General features: G+C 34.6%; 1 protein-coding gene across 3 annotated transcripts; it reads left to right on the forward strand.

Moving 5' to 3' along the window:
* Window positions 1–1825: 1825 nt before the first annotated feature.
* Window positions 1826–22819, forward strand: LOC149079969 (uncharacterized). 3 transcript variants are annotated; one of them, XM_089238884.1, is made up of 10 exons: window positions 1826–2857; window positions 8339–9223; window positions 10540–10681; window positions 10909–11114; window positions 15406–15582; window positions 18442–18652; window positions 19949–20078; window positions 21284–21435; window positions 21905–22019; window positions 22654–22819. In XM_089238884.1, exons 1-10 carry the CDS (start codon window positions 2171–2173, stop codon window positions 22712–22714), a joined length of 2766 nt encoding a protein of 921 aa, XP_089095010.1. In that variant the 5' UTR covers window positions 1826–2170; the 3' UTR covers window positions 22715–22819. The 3 variants fall into 3 exon arrangements, with proteins under 3 accessions (XP_089095010.1, XP_089095011.1, XP_089095012.1); XM_089238885.1 differs by having other exon boundaries at window positions 1981–2857; window positions 21944–22019; XM_089238886.1 differs by lacking the exons at window positions 19949–20078; window positions 21905–22019; window positions 22654–22819 and having other exon boundaries at window positions 1997–2857.

Consider the following 22819-nt stretch of genomic DNA (forward strand, 5'->3'; position numbering starts at 1 on the left):
ACGATCAAAAATTTAAAATATTTTAGTACAAAAATCAGAAAATCAAAAGAAAATTCTTTTATATGTTGTTTTAATCAATTTTTAAACTTAAAAAACCGTACTTTCGACAGTTAGTAGCACAAAATTTCTCTAGAAGAGATTTCTTGTGGGTGCTTTCTCAAATTCGGTGTGCCCCCCCCCCCTGAAAGCTGATCCTACAAACGCCTCTGGTTGCAGCTACAATAATGTTCATGAAAACAAAATCTACATGAAGCTGTTTTAGTTTTTGAGAAAATAGCGAAAATTATTCGTACGCTGAAGGCCACAGCCTGTTCTTCATAAATTCGGGCCCCCCTAGGCAAAAATGAATTTTTTCCCTCCCCCATCCCTCATTATACAATCTTCTTTGAGGCAACTTTTTTCTAGTTGCAAGCACACTTCCTGGTACAGGCCCATCATCAAAACGGAAGCACCGGTACAGCAAGTTTGGCATACGAATTCTTGAAATCAGGATTGTGTTCCACAAAGTGTTCAAATTGGGACGTTTATCAAGTGCTAACGAGCATGAAATCGGACACGAGTCGAGTACTCTGGGTGCTTCAGGAAGCACCACGGTGCTCGCGAGCAACAGATTGAATGTCTGCCGTAGAGTATAATGTAACAAGTTTACATAATTACTCAAAATAAATTTCACGTTTGGCAATATTCTACGGAAAGGAAGGTTAAAAAAATGATACACATCAAATTTTTGGGGCCCTAAAATTTTAAGGGCAAAGGACACATGCCCCGTTTGCCCATTCAAGAAACAGGCACTATCGGAGAGGTCCTGCATCCGGTAAGGGTGAACCTGTAACAGTTGACTAAGTATTCGTGTGCTTTCACGAAATGTTTGAAAAAATGGGGGAGAATCGAGAGTTTCAAAAGCATCATTGATCTCCGGGAAGTGATATTCCGAAGGCGAACCTATTTTACATACTTTGAACAATGATAGCATTAGATCTCATTATCATGAATAGTCCTCTAGCACATCTAAGCTCCTCACGCCGTACCTGGATTGCCCCATGCGTTGAGGTGGCCCAGGGAAGAGCCCGTGAATTATTTTATAATTACACAGCAAACTTCTGTAATGCGAGCTCCTCACTAAAATATGAAAAAAAACTGCGTTTTAATATGAAATTCGACCAAAAAAATATTTTTTAAGATGTCATTTAATTTATAATTTTGTAATTATGATTACCGTTAATTTGAATTTACCACCAATAATATTCCGCTATAGACTACGTGATCTGAAATCTTCAAAATAATGTTTATTTGGATGAACATCATAAAAATCGAAAAACTTATGAAAACAAGACAGAAAAGGAAAGGGAAATTGCATGAAAAAATCCACACCTGGTGGAGCAGAAGAAAGAGGAATGCCTCTTGAAAAATTGGTCGCCTTTCAACAAGTTTCAGTCGCGTCTTAGTGATTACGTCACGCTTGATGAATGTGCGCTAGAACTCTAATAATACATAATAGTATATGAAGGCGTCTTAATAATCTGCGCCAGTAGAAAGCGCATTGGCGCAGAAAAAACGCACCAGTGTAGACAGCTCAAGAAGGCGCACTAGTGACCAGCGCGTCCGTTGAGAAAGCATGGGGGAATCAGAGTTGCCAGATGAAGCCAGTGATCGCTCTATTAAAAGGACCAAGTAAGCCCAAACAAACCGTGGCTTCCCATGCTTTCCTATAGTTAATGCGGCTCAACACCAGCGTCAACGAGTGCACGCGTACACACGCTTAGCGTAGGTAGTGTCACTTCGTGTCTCAATTTGCGCTGTCCCTCTGATTTCCGTTGGCCGCAAAACAGAGTGTCCTGCTTCGTGTCGCGAACGCTGCACACGGCTCAATTTGCGCTTTGCCTTATTCTTTCCTCCATGGATTTCGGGACGTATGTTCACGGACATAATAAATAATTTCTGTCAGTTTTTTTAGGGAAAATGCTTTGGCATCACTTCATCACGGGAAATTTTGTTTATTTATAATTTCCTCGTGCTCTGGGGTAAACGCAGAGCGATGAGATAGCGGAAATGCTCGAGCTATCCGAATTAACTTAACAGTTTGACCGCTGTTATTGAAAAAAGATTACAATCTATATAATTATAAGCAAAAAGGGTATCTAGAAAAAAAGTGCGATTATCAATTTATGTGATGGATATATATAAGAACATTCTCTTGCTTTTAGCCACTCTTGTTGGTATCGGGATCGTTCATAAAATCAGCTTCATCATTAGTTTATTCATTTTTGCTTTGCTAGTCTATTATTGCACTTCACAGTATATATTGGGTGATGTAAATCAGGGTATTGATAACTCGGATATAAAATGGTATTCTCGTTATATTTTGAAGCTGACAGAAATTTCGAAACGCATTTTGCTTTCATTCAAGTGGGGCACCATTCTTTGTATTGTTAAAGAAACGTTTGTTAGTTTAAAAAAATTTGGAAAACCAATAAAAGAGAGCAATGAGAGAGAGAGAGGTAGTGGTTCTAAATCTCTTTCTGAAAGAAAGCATTGTGGTGAATCACCCCTGATAGAGTCAGAATTTGAAACTGTGGTTAAATGCATATTAAGAGACTATGTAAAACCGTGGTATCAACAGAAAATCAGTAAAGATCCAGAATTTTTGAACGATGCTCATGGTGTAATTCTGATAACTTTGAACAATATGTTATATCAAATTAAAGATACTGATTTGCGACGACTACTTGTTAAAATTGTGCAAGTATATAGACATTTCTTTTTTCATTTTAAAAATGGTGTTTTCCAATTGAAAGACAGTGATTCTATTTTGCAGTCGTGTTTAAATAGAAAAGAAGAGATACTTAACCATGTTGAGGTATGGTTATTATAATTATTTTTGCATTGAATATTTTTTTACACTCCTGGAATTATGTGCCAAAGCCAAATATTGCAGACCAAGCCCTCAGCAAACTCATAGTGTTCTGTACACCATAGGTTTCCAACTGGTGTTGCAATCAAATGTAACATAACCCTTGAAATGTAACCCTGGGCTACCATGTCTTTGTCCTCAGAACCCATCCCTATGCACCAAAGCATGCCCCCTGCAAAAATGGGGATGACAGGGTTCTAGTCCTGGGACGATTATCGTTATTTTTTGTTTTTTCATGCTATAAATTCAAAAAAAGGGCCCTTGTCTGGCTGGGGTCCCACCAAAGATCCCAGCTCCAGGATATGGGGGGGGGGGAGCAGGTTAGAGTAATCATAATGTATTCCCTTTCACAGTCTAAAAGTCTAGTCAGAGACTGGGCATTTGAACCATGTAAAGAATTCAAGAAAGGTATTGCACTGCAATTTTTTTCCCTTCAAACTATTCGTTTGTTTAATGTTAAAAGCATATGAGAAGTTTCTCATGAGTGACCACAGGGCCACAACAAGGAGAGAGCACGGGGGTCTGATGCTTGGGTGCCAGATTAGGAGGAGGGGTGAAATTTACTGTTTTTCTTTCAATAATTATTGTTTGGGGGGTTGCTGAAATGGATACCGGCCCCTGGCACAGAGTACATTTTCGTTTCTGGTTCCAGCACTGAGTAACCATCACTATATCGTCCCCCTCATGCCAGATGCACAAATGTGCAATGTCTTTTGAAAAAAAAAAATTGCATGTAAATGACATTTGAATGTTTATTCTACCCATGTTACTATATGGAAGTTATTTTCCTAAAATGTTTTGTAACTTGTTTCAATAGGGATACACATTCATGTTTCAGGCAAAATCGAGATAGAAAAATAAGGTATCCAACCAGCTGATAAAAAAAAAAAGGGGGAAATTTGCACATTCGTGCATGCAGGATCTCATACATAAGTGAGCACTGAAAATTTTGAGACTTGACATCTCAGATAACATTGTTGCTTTATCTGTCCAATCAAAACTTTTAATGTAACATCAAGCAGCAAGCACCTCTGGCAGCCTTCAGAAAATTATGTGCTCTTCCAGATTAAAATTGCCTTTTTTTTACTCTGTGTTACTTCACATTTTATTGATTTGTGTAATTTTCTCGAGTTTTTTTTATTGTATTTTGAAACCAGAAGCTGGTTCCAACTTGGTGAAACTGCGAAGACCTCAATTGTTTTTTTTTTTCATTTTATCAAAGGAAATTATAAGTTGTAAAAAAGATTACTTTTTGTGAACTTCTAACCCCTAAGAGTGAGGATTTTTGAATCGTAGAGTAATCTGTGAACTTTATGGGGAAACCAGAAGACTTCTTTCTTCTTTGTAACGTACGTCAGAGTTTTTGACATACATTTGCTTTAAGGGGTGTTGTATTAACTTTTGGTAAGTGCCAAAAGTTAATATAATCTGTCTCCTTTACTCAAAAAGGAACAGATTCCTGCGCCCCTTTTTTGTTTGTCCCTAAAGAAGAGCTGAAGGTCAAATTTTTGAACTGTGGTTTGAGAGGATAAAAAATAAGAAAAAAAAATTAAGGATAGTTTTAAAAAAAATTGTTATATATAGGGTTTCTGTTCTTTAAACAAAAGTTAGACTTTTATTTTCATGAGAATTTTTCAAAAAACAAATTAGTTGAATCAAGAAATTCATTGAATGGGAGTTTGTTACATTAGGGTCTGACTAATGACAGCAGAACCCTGATTTAATGATTGTCAAGGGTCAAAGAAAAGTTGTCCGTAAAATATCAAATCAATTCAACAAATTGGATAGGACCTACAGTTTTATTTCTTGAATTGAGAAAATGATTAAATCTGGGTTCATAGGAAAAAAAAAAGGAAAGCCAGATAACTAATTTGGTGGTAAGTATGATTGACAATATTTGTGACAGATATCAAATGCATTTTCAATATACATAGAGGGTGGTAACTATCGACCACCCAATAATTACACACATGATTTCCTTGTGCAAAAACTAATACAGAAAAGTGTTTTCAATTTTTTGGATTGGACAAATATTAAGTGAGCTATAAGGTTAGAAATTTTATAACATAATTTTTCTAACGGTCAGTTATGTACCAAACTCGAAATGAAAGTACATTTTTCCGCCAGCAGGGGCTTGTCACTTCTTGAAAATGAAAATTCAATCCCATTAGAAACCAAGTTTGGCCTTCTTTTATGATTGGTGCTTTTTCTCTCCATGTAATGTGATACTATAACATTGCTATTACTTATAGTTTACATGTTATCTTTGTCCATTATGTTGGCAAATTTATCACCACATTTGCAAAGTGTTAGCCAAATGAGATCTGTTTGAAATTTTTTTTAGCCTAATTAACACATTTTTGCCCAAATGTGGCAATTTGTTTACCTGCACTATCAAGTCAGCAAACACTGCGTACGTGTTTGTTGCGTGATCGTTATTTTATGTGTGATTATCAGCCACCTCGTTGGGCATTTTGTCTGTTGTGGCGTTGTATTTGTATTTTAATTGGATTACATGTTGATCAATAAAACGTCAATATTTTTTGGGGTTTTTTAACTTTCATCGAAACTGTTATTTGTAAAAAGCTTTAATGAAGGATGTAAAAATGATAGCTGGACAAAGATGTGACTGGTGAAAACAGTAAAATAACAATAATTCAATCAGAATTATTGATTTATTGATGAATTATTGATTAAGATTTAAACTTGTAATCAAACTTATTCTGTTGCGAAAATTCAAAATAATTTTTGGTTTTGGATTCTATTGAGATTACACTACCCAACACTGAATTTGTTCTCAAGGATATTTCAGCGATTTTAGGGTGCTTTTGGGGCACTGATTCTGAATCTGACATAGGTTTTATCAGATTGGCTATAGTTTTTGAGTTAGAGTGAAAGTTGAATTTCAATGGTAATATCATAAGCCAGACGCGGATCTATGGATCACCCCACCAAGCAAAATGTGATAATTCATGAAAATTTTAGAACTTTTATATGATAATATTGCATTTCTTTTCAATCATTCCGTTGAAAATTACCTGTATCAACGTTTTTGATTAAACAACAAATTCTCAAAAATAGGAAAAACCAGAACATTTTTTCAAAAACTTTGGGATGAAGAAAAAAACAAAAAATCAAGACTGACAAAATGAAGGACCTATGGTCACTTTATTCACATCGACTAACCTATTATTTTTTTTTGTAAAATCACCCCTTCCAACGAGCATTAGATCCGCTCAGGCCATAGGTAACATACAAATCACATTGAAACTGCAGTACTACCCCTGGCAGAAAGTTTTTATTCACCCACGAAAACACTAGCAATGCTACGTTTAAAACACAAAAACAAAATTAATTTTTTTTTTTTGAGTGAAAATTTTTGTTAAAATCAATTATTCTGAATTTGAAATAAATGACAAAAATTACAAATTTGTTACAATTTGACCACGAAAATCAATTTATAAACTTGCAATTCCCAAGAAAAAAATGTTCGATCACCTCAGTTTTGAGGAAAAAAGTGAACAACTATGGATCTAAAACAAAAAATTTAATATTGCGTAACTTTCATCTTTGGTCCGGATGGCGGGTTCCATCATTTGGGGAATAGAAGCAATAAGTTGTTCAGTACGATGGACAAATTTCTCCCCAGCAGTCTCTAATTGCTTGCTTCAGTTCCATGATGTTATTAGCCTTTTTGGAGTCTACCCTCTTCTTCAACCTCGATTGGGTTATATCAGTTGGCTGCCCAGTGCGTCGTTGAAATGTTAGCACTTCTTAGATACCTCTCAACTTTTTTACTGTGGTGGCAAGAGGCATTGTCGTCTTGAAATGTAGTCAGTCAAATCCCCAAACCAATTGTCAACACTGGGAATCAAAAAGTTTTCAAGAATGTCCATGTAGACTTCTGAGTTAACTGTGTACGCTTCAGCATGTTCAGTTCCCCTGATCTGTCAGCTGTCATGCAACTTCACATGGTAAACGAACAATGAAATTAAGTTCTTTTATCAATTCACTCATCTTTAAACTTTTCTTCTGTTCTTCTCCAGACGAATTTATTGTACAATAAATTCGTCTGGAGAAGAACTATGTATTTGGAAATATTACTATGTAGCTGGAAATAACTACATGGTTATTTCCAGAGAATAAAATATAGTACTTTCTGGAGAATAAAATAAAATTACTATTGCTTATCTATAACCTCTCCCGTAAAGCTGGCATTGTGAGATGCAAAGAACATATTCTGATTGACTTGTAAGAAAAGTTTTTTCTCTTTCCTGGAAAGTGCGAGGAAAAAAACAGATTTTTATATCTCTTTTGTTTTTTGAATTTCTGTGAAGGTTAATACATTTTAAGCATTTTCAAAAATGCCAAGTTATATGTTTGGTGAATTTGGCAGGATTTTGAAGTGATGTCATCAATTTTTAAAGCATTATAACTCATTAATTATGGGTCAGATCAAAAAACAGAAAACACTTTTCCGTATTATTCTCTTACAAAAGGAATCACATGTGTAATTATTGGGCGGTCGATAGTTACCACCTTGTGTACAAGATTCAAATCTTTTCATTCAAATTTTATAAGTAGAACACACACAAAATTAAAATTTTTTCATTGTGGAATGCATGGTCCAATCAAAATAGCAAAAAAAAGAGATGCGCCTTTCCTTCTATCATGAAAAATTTCCTTTTATCACATTTTTTGAAAGGACATCTGAAGAGCATAGCACAGTGAAATTTCTGTACAATGATACTCAAGTGCCCAAAGAAAAATATTGTCTTAGGATTCATCATTAATCCTACAGGCCGGGCTGGGGCTGGAACTAGAGGGGTCAGGGGGGAAGCAACTGCTCCTGGCAGCAAAACTTAGGCGGTGGCAATTTTAAGTAGAAACGACAAATTTGTGAGGGCAGCGAAAATCCCAGTTATGGCCCTGCCTATAGGGATGGAATATATTAACATTTTTTTGGAAGTGTGTAAGACTTACACTAATATTGTTATACAATAAAACCCCTCTTAATGGACACCTCTCAGATGTGAACACCCCTTTTTTATGGCCAAATAATAATTTTCCCTTGTATAATAAAAGTATGCATTTCAAACCCCTCTGGTTAATGGCCACCCCTCTTTTATAGACAAATTTTTTTCCGCAGGTGTCTACAAAAAAGAGGAGGTTTTGCTGTATTTTGTCATTACATATTTCACTGTATAATGAATATGGGCAACTATAATTTTTTGTTTTTTCATGCTATAAATTTATTATAGAAGGGTCCTGTGAAAGATCCCTTCCTAGGGACCCTGTTCCAGGATATGGGAGGTGGGGGGGGGGGCATGCCCATAGAAGTTAATGGGTAGATATTGTCTTTTATTTTCTTTAATTGTCAAGTGTACAGAAGTTTGGTTCTTACATTTTTTTTTCTTTTAATATTAGATCAATCACTGGGCTGTCATGAATGAAGCAAATGAGTGGTGTTATCTGCAATCTATCAGCAGCACTCTCATCTCATCATTTGGTCCTATGGATACGCAGTCTTGTCGAGTGTTGCATTACCTTCTTACAGAAATTATAGGTCACAACGTTATGTTTCCTCTTGTGAAAATACTCACTGATCCAATGAGATTGAATGCATGGATGTTGAAATTTTTTCAAAATATTTTTAAAACAGAATTTCAGATGCGTCAAGAAAAAATGTTAAATTCAAGAAATGAAATTCGTATGTTTGTAAAGCGAATGGGAGAGAACACACACCAACCATTTGTGCAAGTAGCTTTAAATGAAGAAAATTTCCCCAATCGTGTATATGAAAACATTTCACCTAATGAATTGAGCATTGCTTCTAATGATCTTCAAAGTCATGAGTCGATTGACAATACTTTGATGAATGAATCAATGTCATTTGTTGATGGGAAATATATATCTAGCCAAAAAAATGTGTGTGAAAATGAGAATTCAATTTTTGAATGTAGTTCTTTTTCAAAGAAAAGCTCTTTATCAGCTGGATCGTTTGATCCAAGCAGCAGTTGTCATGATATTGAGCCTCAAAATTTGTTTTTAACTGGAGTAACTCAGATGAAACGATCAAAAAGTGAAGATTATATTCGTAATGTTATTCCATTTAGTTCAAGCAGTTTTAGGTCAAACAGAACATATAGCAGTAACACTCTACCAGCGAAAACACAAATGTCTGAATTAAGCAGTTTTTTTGACAAAACTGGGGATAAAAATATTCCTAATTTATTTGAAGACGTTAAAATTACTGAAAGTTTATTAAAAGAAGATTTTGGACGCAACCCATATATTTTGTATTGTGTAGAAGTAAGTAATCTCGAAAGGTATTTTTATAATTTTTAATGTTTTTTGCCATATTTGTAGATCTTATGTTTTTTTTTTACTTGTTAACTGTTTTAATTGCAAAGAGTTCATTATACAAATATATGCATCACTAAGATTTCTGAATTCCCGTTGTTTGGGATCTTCAGACATTGGGAATAGGAAATCATATTTCCTCAGAATTCCTAAAATAATCATTCTTATTTAGTTTTCGAAGATTATTACAATAATGAGAACAAATTGGAAACCCCTTTATCTTGAAGTGTGCCCTATCACTGGTGCTTCACAAATTAAAAAATTAGGCACTAGTCAATTTTATAGGAACAACATTGCCAACGAGATTCCCTTACCAGCCTTTTGACTGGAGTCACGTGACTCTGATCTTTTCTTCACATTGTAACCCCTCGCGCTCTCTATATACTACTATTATTACTCTATGGTTTAAACTTTTAAAAACTTGCCAATCTTGCTTTAAGCTAATTATCAGATTTGTAATTGTTTGCTCAATCACCTCAATTTTATGTAGATTTATCACAATAAGCTGGATATTTCAATTAGCTCATGACATATAAATTGTGTTAATCATGTCTTAGTGTCACAACCGTAGATTCATATCTTAATCCAAGCGGTACACTTACTTTTATTGCGGGTATTAGTATTACTGGGCTCATGAAAGAAGTATTTTCTCAATTTCCTAACAAAATTTTCAGGAAATCATTTTCAAAAATTACTGAAATAGGGGGAAAGAATTACTGCTTGAAAACCCTAATCACTATCATTATTAAAGTTACTCATTTGAAACAAAAAACTTGAAACATGTACACTTTGTCATTCACACAGTCAGTTACCTGATATAACAGGTCTCGTCTTATTTTTAGTTTTTTCCTCATATCTTTTGCTATGAGTGGAACTTGTTGAAGTTCTGAGAAGCATCTAGCAATTCTCCTGGCTTACTTTAGCTTTCACAAAGTTTGGTTCATCAGTTCTTGTATTTTTATCATCCAAAAATTAATCTCTTTGTACTGTGAATGAATCTGAATCAGCTGATAGAATATTGTTGTAGGCTTTTTCCTTACTGGCTTTAATTTAAAGAACATTTAATTCAGTGCTTAAAAGATGAGATTCAAGACTAAAATTGTTCAAAACATTTATTAAGTGAAAACTGAAATATATCACAAATGTATAATTTGTTTTTATTATCTGGTATACAGTTTTAGTGTTAATGTTTTCATAGTTAATTTTTTTAGTATAATTTATTTACCCCTCAAGTTTTTTTATTTTATATTACCTTTATACTCTAGTACAAGGGTCTTTTTCAAGATGTGTCTTCTAATGCACCTAAACTGATTCAAGAAGTCGTCCGAATTAAAAGAAGGTTTAGAGAATTTGATGCTTTGCATTCTAGACTTGAAAGTAAGCCATCAGTGAGACCTTTCTTGAAAGGTTAGTGATTGAAGTTTTTTTTTGTCATCATTAATGTCATGGCTGCAATAATATGATGTTATTTTAGCAGTTTTATGCAAGAAATATGTCCCAGTGATGGCGAAAGGGTTACTTAATGATCTCCTGTTATATGGATTTGAAAATTTTTATTTCATCATCAATTTCAGTTGAAAATTTATATTCGCACAACATGAAATGTTTATTATATACCTACCTTTCTTTGAAAGATATCAAAGGACCAAATAAAAAAATAACGACACCATTTGCAAATTTGGATGAAAGACACATATCTGAAAGAAAAAAAGAGCTTCAAATATACTTGCAGGAACTATGCAAGCGTCCTGCAATCATTCACACTCCAGAACTGCAAGAGTTCTTAGGTTATGGAAGTGATGCAAGCATTGCTTTTGTTGAAACACCAAAAATTTCTCAGGCGAGTGTTTTTTTTTTATAAATAATGTGGAAACTAGGCTCTAGTATCCTCACATTTTTCTAAGTGTTTCCTATGCATGAGAAAATCTGTTTTCTTGAAAGAACTTTAAAAGAGTCAACATTAATAAAAGGAAATTGCATGTATGTGGCAGGGTTGTAATTTTGGCCGGCCAAAACCAATTTTGTCCAGGCCACTCACTAAAAGTGGTTTTAACCAATCAAAACTGGCCTAAAACTTTAAATACATTGAAATGGTATTAAAACTGATGTAGTGATAGTTTCATCTGTTTATTTCATATTAAATTTTAAATCATTTTGTACTTTTAACAAGCATCAGAATATTTTTGTTAGAAAACAGGGTTGCATCCATTTTGACCAAGGTGGAACCATGCATAAAACCTGTTTCAACCACCCTGGTTGATATCAGTTTTGACCATTTCAAGTGGTTTACTGTAAGTGTCTTCAAATGATCCAAACAAACAGCATCTGAATTTTCAATTATTTAACATTTTTTTAAATTTCACAATATAGATATTCTAGCTTTATGCCATATTTTCGTGTATGGTTATGAGGTGGTGGTGGCAGGGAATCAAACCCACGTCCTTTCACTTTCCGGGTGAACATCCTAGACCACTAGACTACAAAGGCAACAAATATCTCTATCTTTCCCTGGAGCTCATGTGCACTTCATCCTCAGATAAGTCACCATCTGGTGGCAGTGTCTGCAACTGCAAACTTTGGCTGGAGTTAGATCCGATCATCCATGCACATCTCATTGAGTGCACACGAGCTCCAAGGAAAGATTGAGATATTCGTTGCCTTTGTAGTCTATTGGTCTAGGGCAGCGGTTCTCAGCAGAGCCCTTGGGGCACCTTGTGCATTCCCCAGAGGCTCCGTGGCCGCTCGAGGAAAGTAAAAAAGACCAATTAATTTGAGAAAAATAATTATAATTATGTTTTTAAATAATAAAAATAAATCTGTAAGTTTACTGAATAAGTAAAAAATAGGTCTACGGGGCTCCGCCATAGAAATTATATGCCAAAAAGGGCTCAACGAGTCAAAAAAGGTTGAGAACTGCTGGTCTAGGGCATTCAACAGGAAAGTGAAAGGACGTGGGTTTGATTTCCCACAAGGGCACAGTTTAATTTTCTCTCTTTCCTAAATATATCTTTGCATCAGCCAGCTGTTAAAAACTTTTGTATGGGTAGGAGAGAGTGACATCATCCTAGTATAACTGTTAGCAGTGCTGTCTTAACTCATGGGCCCATCCGGGCCTCGAGAAAAGGGCCTCACAAAAATTAAATGTGGTTGGAATTTCTGAGAATTCGCCACGTAGGGCCTCAGAAAAATCATTTGGTTTGGGGGCCCATAATGCTCTTAAGAGGGCCTTGACTGTTAGGAGTAAAAGTAGAACTCTTAATTTTGGAATAAAAAAAAATTAAAAACGACTATCAAAAAAATAAATTGCTAATTTTTGTTTAACTAATTAATGTTTGAATTGTTTGAATAAATTATCTTTTGTGAAAAGAGTTATTCTTAATTTATTTTGTTGTCTTCACATATTTTTGGATTTCCAAAACTTAACCTAGAATTGCAATGATATGTTGTACCTTGATAGTTAGGGGCTGTTCCACTGAACCCTTGATGATAATGAGGCTGTTCCACTGAACCCTTGATGATAATGAGGCTGATTTACAGAACTCAAATTTTTGAATATTTATCCGAAAAAAAAGTGTCCCTACATTGTAGCCCCAGGGCAGAATGACAGAGGGCCTATGCAGTACCTATTTATTGTCATAAATCATTGTGCCAGATCTTATCGTGGAAGCTCCTATTCAACTGAGGTCCCTGCATGGTCCCCACAAAGAGAGTGAGTCTAGCAGGGTCCAAGATGATTCTCATCAGATGTGACTCTATTTTTTTTTTCATACTACAAATATATAATAGAGGAGCCCATAAAGAGACTTATCTGGAGCCCTACTGTGGGATGTGAGGCCATGGGTCTCCGTACCATGCCCGGTTGAACTCATCGTTGGGACTCACAAGGTTGGAGTCCTGTAATCCCATTGGGAGGCATATTCATGATTGAAGAGCTTTGATTTTAACCATCACCAGACGAAAAACATCCGCACAAGAACTCTGACATATGCTTTAACTGAATGAATGAACGCCAGGGTCTCTGCCACCGGACTTATCTCGTTGCCAAGATCTCTTCCAGCCCAGCTTCATGGCAGAGTCTGGAACAAAGTGAGTGCACCTAACAGTCTGAGTGTGTAGCTAGTGTTGTGTCTGATATTTCAGTGCTGCCATCTATACTTCAAATTGTGAGTGAAGTGTAATGATTGAATATTTGTAACGTTGTAGGCCTGTTGCTCTCTGTGATGAGACTTTTTAACAGGGACATCGGCTCGCATTAGCACCCTGAAGTTGGAAACCACAGAAAACCAACTTCAGCCGACCACCACTGTGGGGCCAGTGGGGGTCGAACCCGGATCCTTGCGATGTGAGTCCGTCACTATGACCCCTCGACCACCACAGCGGCCATATGCTTTAAGAAATAATCATGATGGTAATTTAGTAATACCAAATAGAATATTTTAGGCGGCAATACTGATTGTTCTGGTCACCACGGCAACTGGGATTTGTCGAGTCCTGTTGGAGAATATGATAAAAACTTGGTTAAATACTCTCGTTTTTAATATTATAATGATGTCCAAAACCTTGCCAACCCTGATTTGTATTGATTATTCTTTGATTTTTGACATGATTTGATTATCTTTGATTTCTTATGACTTCAATTCAATTTATCAGTAAATCTATACTCAAATATAATTAATTAATTAATATACATTTAAATATTCTTGTGGTTAATTAAATTTGGTTATTGAGGCAGTCTCAGGATCATATGAACCTTTTTGAGAATTATAGGGAAAATCGAGTGGCTAAAACTGGCTTTGACCAGGCTGGTTAAAACCACTCCCGGTCAAAACTGATACAACCCTGGTATGCAGGAGGCAATATTTTATGTGAAAACATTTTACATTTTTATTTTCATCATTTTTTTGTGGGTGAATATTTTAATTGAGGTATCCTGTTTTAAAAAACCAATTGCTTTGTTAGTTATTATTTTTCTAACACTTATTTCAAATAATTGTTTGGCCACTGTACGAGATAGAAAGATTTAATAGTTAATTAAAATCCATTAGCCACATTTTAAGTGATAAATAACCTAGAGCAGAGGTGGCTGACCCACTACATTGCGGCAATCACTAGCATGCCATATTATGAATGGCACGATTGATTTCTTCAAAAATTAAGGAAATTCAAATTAAATTTTCAATCGAAGAAATTCTCTCAAATTTTTCAATGGTCCTTTTCTTATGTATGATAATCTTGCAAGACACCAAACCTATATTTAGTAAGGAAAGCCTTCTTAACAATAACTTTATGATGACTTATTATTCATATGTTTCTGTTTCGTTTTTCATCTCAAAAACACATAACTGCAACAACGTGACAGCAGAAAAAGATTGCTACCACAGGGAGTCCTCCACCGAGGGGTTAGCACACCAACCTATCGGCAAAATATATAAAAAGGCGAAATGTCAAGCATTGCCATTTGGAAATGGCAATAAACTATAGGTCTAATCAGCCTTTGATTGCCACAATTAGCCCCATAATTGTGAGTGGAAAATGACAGTGGTGCAACAAAAATGATCAATTATCTTGAAAACATTCAACGAGAGATGGTGATACATGAAGAAAATCATCGGGAGAGGAGAAGGGTGAGTGAAAGTCATCTGCTGGATGTCCCATATGTAAGGGATTCAAGAATGTCAGCTTGTGGCCAGGGGGAATGCATTGTATTCTATATCAATGACATTTGCGGGGATTCAGCCCTCTTACATAGTTTATTGGGGGGGGGGGGGCAAGTACCTTGAGTTCCCAGATTCCGGTGCTTATGCCCAACATAGTGTACACAATATGAACTTTTATCGATTTACAATATTGGTGTACAAAATTTGCTTTCGAGATATATTGAAAAAAGGAGGGGAAATGACTGTGTCGTGTGTGAAAATGGGACATGTGGTGTGCACATAAAATTTGAAGAGTGGCATGTGCATCGAAAATGATCTTAAATGTAGCACGGCTTGTGAAAAATGGTTGGCCACCCCTGACCTAGAGTTATTCTGTTTTTAACAAAAAACAAAAAAAGATCAGCTGAACTGATTCTTATAACATGCTGTTTTGTGATTTTGTTCTGTTAACCATTGTGATGAAATTTTTTTCAGGTATTTAATGATACCATGAAAAGTGCTAAAGAGTTATTACTGGGAAGTATGTCGTGGATAACAAAACCAGTTTTTCGATCACCAATTTACTCTACTGCTCAGAAAATATTTTCTGAAATGCAATCAACACGTGATGAAGCAGATTCTTCTGACTACTTACTGGAGTATACTACCAGAGTAAGGATGCTTAATAGATTTTTCTCTTAAATTTAGAAATTTTTGTGAAGCATGTTCATACAGGGTGTCTTGAAATGAATAGTGGCATTAGAGCTGAGGGTGCTCGAGCACCAGGGTTGTAAAAAACCCAGCACAGGCAGGTTTTATTAAAAAACCTGGACTTTTTGTGTAAAATATGAAAAATTAAATTACTTTTTTTTCTGTAGTTGAAAATTATCTACATAGGTATGAACTCTATATGTTTACATTCTTTATTATGTATGAATATAAATAGCATACCTGCCAACTGTTACAATTTTATTGTATTTAGTATGATTTTAGCAAGTCAATACGGTTATACACATTTGCTTCTGAAAATATGATTTTTTACCGAATCACTAATATTGACGTTTTCCTACCTATGTCACAAACTGGCCGGTGTTAGAAATCATCAATGGTCCATTCGTCGCATCACTCTGCCGAACCAGTAGCCAAAAATTCCATCACTCCCCGTAGTGAGAGAGTAGAACACTGCTGGGAGTTTTTGTGGCAGTTTGATTGAATCCCGGCTTATGCGGAGAAACGATGACTCGAGCTGCTGCAGTATCATGCAGTATACTGAGTGATACCCCAATCGTTTAGCATCCATTTGATGGATCAATATTTTTCCGAAATTTGCCCTCCTCTATTTATTGCAAACAATGATAATCTGTTCATCCGAAACCTGAAAATATTACTTTAATGAGGATAAATAGAAAGAAAATTTTTAGCTTTCCAATTAATTTTACATTTAAAAAAACGAAAAATTGTAGAGCCCGTGCCATGACTAGAGCCCGGAAGTTCAAGCAAAATGCTGTAAATGCTTTTTTTAAACTTTTTTTGGTGAAAATGTCTTTTTTCAGATTTTTCTGCCATAAATGACTATTTTGACATTGTTTTATGTTTATTCGTGAATTTCGAAGGCCATTTTCCTTGAATTAGATATTTTTAGTATTGAGCATTTCGAAAAAAAAAATCTTTCTAAAATCTCTTCAACACTTAATATTAATTCTCATCAAAAAGCCTTTCCTTCTCCCTACTCTATTTAGACACAAATAGGCATAAGTGCCTGAGAGATAGGAAAATCGGTATTAGGCAAGAAGTGAGAAAGATTTTATCTCTGCTACACGTAGCTTTTAGATAACAATCAAAATACTGTCGAATTTGCATAAAGAATGTGAGTTCTAGACAAAAGTAACCCATGTACAGTATAAGAAAAGCTGAGAATAAATTAGAAGTTTGTTACTTGACATGTGTTTCATAGCATTGTAGTTAAATAGCTGATCAGTTGATTATTAGCTACAACAAGGCAGGATGGGAGCTGACAGAGCTCAAGAGCTAGAGCCATTTTGATTTAATTTTTTTACATCATAGATAAACTGCAAGCAGTCATGGCAAGTTATCTCAAATACGCAAAAATAATATCCAGAATTTGAGAGATTGTCAAATTGACACAGACTGACAGTACACGCAGCTAATTAAAATATTTTTCTTTTCTTTGTTTTTTTCTTAAATTTAGACTACCTTAGAATAGTAATCTAATCTCATACCTAAATTTTTACATTAAAAAAGAGCTTTACATTAAAATAAATTTTTTTTTATTCCATTTTAGCTTTCAAAAAATTATGTGAAATATTTCACTTAAGTAGGCTTTTTTTAAATTCAATATGCTGCTTTTTTTAATTAAATGTATCTCAAAATAAATTTTTATTGGAAAAACCCATTTTCTTAAAAACCCAGCTGGGAGGGGCATGAGTATCTACCTGGGCAGCAAATTTGACAACCCTGTCGAACACTCACAGTATTCTGTACCACCATTCTGAGCACCCTCAGAATTCATTCTAAGCCAAGCATTCACAGGTGCATAACATTTCCGAGGCCTTTGGAAAAGAGAACCCCAATTTTAAAATTGAATATCTTCAAAACAGTTAATGAAAAAAAAATAGTTGCAGGTTTTTCCGACATCCTGTCAAATTTTTTATCGTATCTTTTTTCAGTTTAGTTCAAAATTTCATTGATAGTATTGTACTGTTGCATCATTACAATTGAAATATGCATAGTGAGCTCTGCAGTTTTTGAAAAATTATTTTGACCATTTTTGAATCCATGTGGTTTCTTTCTTTGAGGCCATTCTCTATAGTTGAAATCCAAGTACACTAGAGCAGTGTTTTCTAAAGTTGGCAATATCACCCCCCAAGGGAGCGATACAATGGTCCAGGAGGGTGGTAGAAGCAGTGGGTTTAGTATAGGATTACTAATATAGTCCTATAGTTTGACTTGAGTTTGGGAAACTATGCGCTTATATAACGAGAGGAACTGGAAATCATAATCATCAAAGCATGTGTGACCATTCTAGCCTACAAATTTCAAAATATGGTACAAAATTTCATTCTTTGACTGAGACGTGATTGCCATTAATGGTGAGCATTTTCAAAATAATTTAATGTGAATTTTAATGGTAGTGAGTGTTTGCACTTGCATAACAGATACATAAACCTGGGTCTTGATGACCAATGAATATTAAATTGGTCTATAGGGCCATAATATTGTTGAAATTTTCAATTACACAATTTGGTCAAACCTGGTAATTAAATTTTTACAGGCTGTATGTGATGAACATGCACAACCAAAACTCAATCAACTAAAGAAAATGATTATGTTGCAAACTGATGTAAAAAAAAACTCATTCTACACTAAATAACTTGAGAAAAAATTACAGTAGTTAAGAATAAAAATACTGGTAGCATTTGAAAATATTTATAAGTTATGAGAGAAGTTAAATTTACATTTTTTGATAATATTGTTTAATTTATATAATGTTTTTATACTTTGTTATTACAGAATTCTCCGATGAATTACAATATTGAAAAATTTTGTTCAAACTTCAGTGGCACATCCAGTGCGATTCTCTGTCACTCTGATGCGACATTCATTTCTTCAAAACGATATAGTACACAGTGTTCTGCAATGACTGAAGAGAGAGATATGACTGAGAGAGAGGAACAATGCAAAGGGTGCAATTGTAGTGATATGCTTTTACCCTTACCGGAAAGTAATTCTATTCATATGAGTTATAAATTTGATGAATTATACACTATTGTTCAAAAGTCAAGTAACAAACAGAAAGTTCACCACAGTAGCAGATGGGGCAAAAAAAAAAAAGAAGCCACTATGAGTAGTGATATGTGATGGGACATCTTGAAGTAGGTGCAAACAGTCTGGGGTACCACAAGCTCTAAATTCTAACCATTCCATCATTAGTCATGAGTGGAATTACTATCAAAAATGAAAGGACAGAGTCCCAAAGACTCATGAGATGATATCCAAGAGTCACAGCTGTTCGTGATGACCATTATTTGTGTTTTCAAGCATGTTGTCATGGATCACATACAACTCCTCAACTCAGTTCGGAACTTGAAACATTGACAGAAAGATCAATATCACTCCAAACATCTTTTCGATTAGGGTCACACACCAGCTTTGTGAGTGTCACCTGTCAACACTACCAATGGTTTCCATCTCATTGACATCCTAACACCACTAGGCAAATGGCTAAACGTAACACCCACAAAAGACATGCCTACAGTCATGATGGTTTGAGGGTCTGGACTAGTGTTTCCCAAAGTGGGCAATGGAATGATCCAAGAGGGTGATAGAAACTATGGGTATAACATAGGATCCTATGGGTTGCTTGAGTTGGGGCGATGAGAGAAAATAATTCTTGAAGAAGGGGGAATGGAACAAAAAGTTTTGGAAACTGGTCTGGACCAATGTTTCTCAAAGTGGGAAAATGACAAAAAGTTCAGGAAAATATAGATGTAAAGGTCCAGGGAGGGGGGGGGGGTTGATAGAAGCTAAGGTTATAGCATAGGTTGCTATGGGTTTGCTTTAGTTGGGGGGGTGATGAGAGAAATAAAATTTCTGAAGAAAGGGGATGATGGGACAAAAAGTTTGGGAAACTATAAACAAAACTAAACCAATCTTCATGTTTTTACTAGAGGTTCAAAAATGGTAGTGCCCTATCAAGATGAGATCTTTGCATCATATGCTCATCCATTTCTTGCAGTCATGGGACCTGGTGTTATGATGAATGATAATGCAAGTTAACTGAGCTTATGCTATCAAGCTTTATGTTCAGTCTAAAACACTGACTCATATGGAATGGCCATCCATTTCTTTCAATTTAAACCCTTTAGAACTTTTTTGAGATTTTAATAAAATTGTCACATATTAATGATATTATGTTAATTTTTTATAATTGTAGGTTTTAAAATTATGTGAAGCAAAATTTGAAAATGCATAGCTAATAATCAGTAGTGATTTATTTTCTGTATAACACTTATTTCAGATATTTTTCATGCTGTTCTTGATATTTTGCATGAAGCAGTGTTTTACAAAAAAAAAACTTCTAAAAAAGAAACCCCCTCTTCTCACATAGAAAACATTTTCAAACTTATCCCTATCAATGAGATTAGCAAGTAAGTATATGTTTGCTCTAAAAGTGATTTATTTTATAATCAATATGTCAGTGGAATGAATGATATATAGCCTCTAGTGTCAACTTCCTTTCATCCAATACTTTGTCGCTTTTAAGGCATTTTTTCAGATTTTAGAGCATTTTTTAGATATTTTTTCAAAATAAAAAGACTAAAATTTTTTTAACAAAAAAAAAAACAAAAACATTTTCATCACTTAATTCGTATATTACTTTATAGATGACAAATAGAGTTTAGAATTAATTTCAAGTTAATTTAGTGTTCAGTAAAAATTCTAAGAGCTGTCCGCACTTAACCAAACAATAAAGGAAAGTGAATTTAAGCAACTCTGATGCAATATGGGATGTTGAGAGAGAGAGAGAGGGATTTTCATTACATAAAAGGGACCATGGTATACTTGCATAAACTACAGGGGAAATTTTGAAATCTGCAAATCTTTGTGTTGAATGATTTTGATCTGTAAGAATGATGCATGCAGTAAGATTTCGTAAGCTTTGTTTTGCCTTGGAAATGTTGGCTTACATTAGATCAATCTTCAGCATTCTGGTTTTCATCATTCAGTATGGAGCTTATTGATGCCATCAATAAAGTCAGTGTATACATAAAAAGTTTTTTTTTCAACCATTTTAGTATGCAGCATCCTGCAGTTATTAAATAGGATAATGAGAAATGATAATTTTATATCAAAATAATGGACACATTGTCAGTATCCCTAAGCTTTTCTTCTTAGGTACATTATACTTAACTTTAGGTAATTCTGTTTGAGTTTTATTGTCTTTTTATGCCAATGAATTACATGAAATTTCATCAAAATTTAAAACATTTTTTCAATTTCCATCCTCCACTCGGGGTACATGCTCAAAGTTTAGGTTGAAAAATTTCCATCACTTTGGTAACTAAGCTATCAAAATGAATAAGGTGTGTACGTGAAGAGGAAAAATAAAAATTTATGATGTGGCATATATCATTGAAAAGATCGAAGTCCATGTTCATATGTGATAAAATTCCACTGCTAAGTGAATCCAACATTACATACAGAGGCAAAACTATTTACTACTGTTTAATCCTAATTTTGAACATTTGATTTTATCATTTAGCATTTATGTTATTCCTTACAACAAATTATTCACTTTAAGGTTTACAGGTATGGCAATCTGACAATCTTACCTTAATTTTTTTTTCTTCAGTGTTTTAGAAGAGAAGCTGGACAATATGGATCAACACATAAAAATCATTGCATGGTTGCATTCCTTGCATCAAAGCATATGGCCAGAGCAGAAAAGTGTGCCAAAACCAATAGATCCAGAGCTTCCAGTTTTGTTGTATAATTATTTAAAAGGTAATAATAAATTGCATATTATCGTTAGCTTTTTTCCTTCTAAGAGGTTGTGATAGAAATAACTTTAAAAATTAATTTTGTCAAGATGATATATAGATACAAGTACAAACAGGGCCGCAACTAGGAGGGAGCAGGCGGGTCTCATGCCCCGGGCGCTGGATCAGAGGGAGCACAAATTTTATGCTCAAACCTCTCCTTCAACATTAAAGGGTGGCCCCAAAGTGCGTACTTGCCCTGGGTGACCAAACATCTAATTGCGGCCCTGTGTGAGTACAAAAGTCAAAATATATTTCTAAAGAAAAGTGATCAACAACCCTTTCCATTCCTCAAGATTTCAATATTAGTGCATGAAATCTACACATGCAGGAAATCACAGCAAGATTTTCTCAGCTAATTGATTGCTTCAAAATTTTCAATTAATGTCATATTATTGTCTGATCATCATAACCTTAGAAGTTTTTTTTTACAGAAAAAATTGAATCAAATGTGATCCTCTCTTTGGTTTTAGACATTGTGGGACTGCATGATTTACTCAATGTTATTCAACTTCTAATTGGCTCTATTCAAAATGAAAAGCTGAACAAGTAAAATTTTATTCTATTTTTTTGTTACTGTATTGAATGTTCATTCTAATCTGTAACTCTATGTGAAGGTGAGTTAAAATTGACAAGGAAACTATGTAAGCAGTTGCTAGAGATCATTTTAATGCAGGGTTGGCAGGTTTATGCCGTCACGTCAAAACCTCAAATATTGCTTTTCAATAAAAAATTCCTATTGGAAATACACACATTAATTGCATGTAATGTTTAAAGGGACTATGTTATACAAAGAATAAATACTTAGTATGATTGTAAAATAATTTTCTACCCTACAGAATTATGTAGGACTATAGGTTAGGTTTTTTACTCCCAAACCACGTAGTCGGGAATGCGGGTTAGTTTGTGATAATCATAACAGTACTGACGGGGAACTACTGTGTTCACAACATTATCCAAGTCAAAAACCCAACCTTTGTTGCAATGGTAACTGATTTTTCTAAAATTATACACACAAGTTTATTTTTCTTAACCACCTCCAATATGTATGAACTATAATCTAGAGTGGGAGGATATGTTTTCCCTAATTTAACAAATGGACTATACTTATACTCTTAAAAAGCTGTTTTTTTAATCTTATGCATTACAAATCTCCATTTTTAATTCAAGATATATATTTCAGGTGTTTGCTCTTTTATGTGTTTGACACAGTAATTGAGGCTCTATGTGATGGAAACTGTTAACAGATGAAGTTGAAAGAGCAAAATTGATGTTTGCCACACTTTTTTTTATAATTTTTGTTTGGTTTTAATATTTTGTATTAAATTAAAAAAATATATTGATGTCTA

This window comes from Pholcus phalangioides, unplaced genomic scaffold, assembly GCF_987345545.1.
Source record: "Pholcus phalangioides strain wild (caught in Gottingen) unplaced genomic scaffold, Ppha-v1.0 ptg000011l_1, whole genome shotgun sequence".
NCBI lineage: Eukaryota > Metazoa > Arthropoda > Arachnida > Araneae > Pholcidae > Pholcus > Pholcus phalangioides.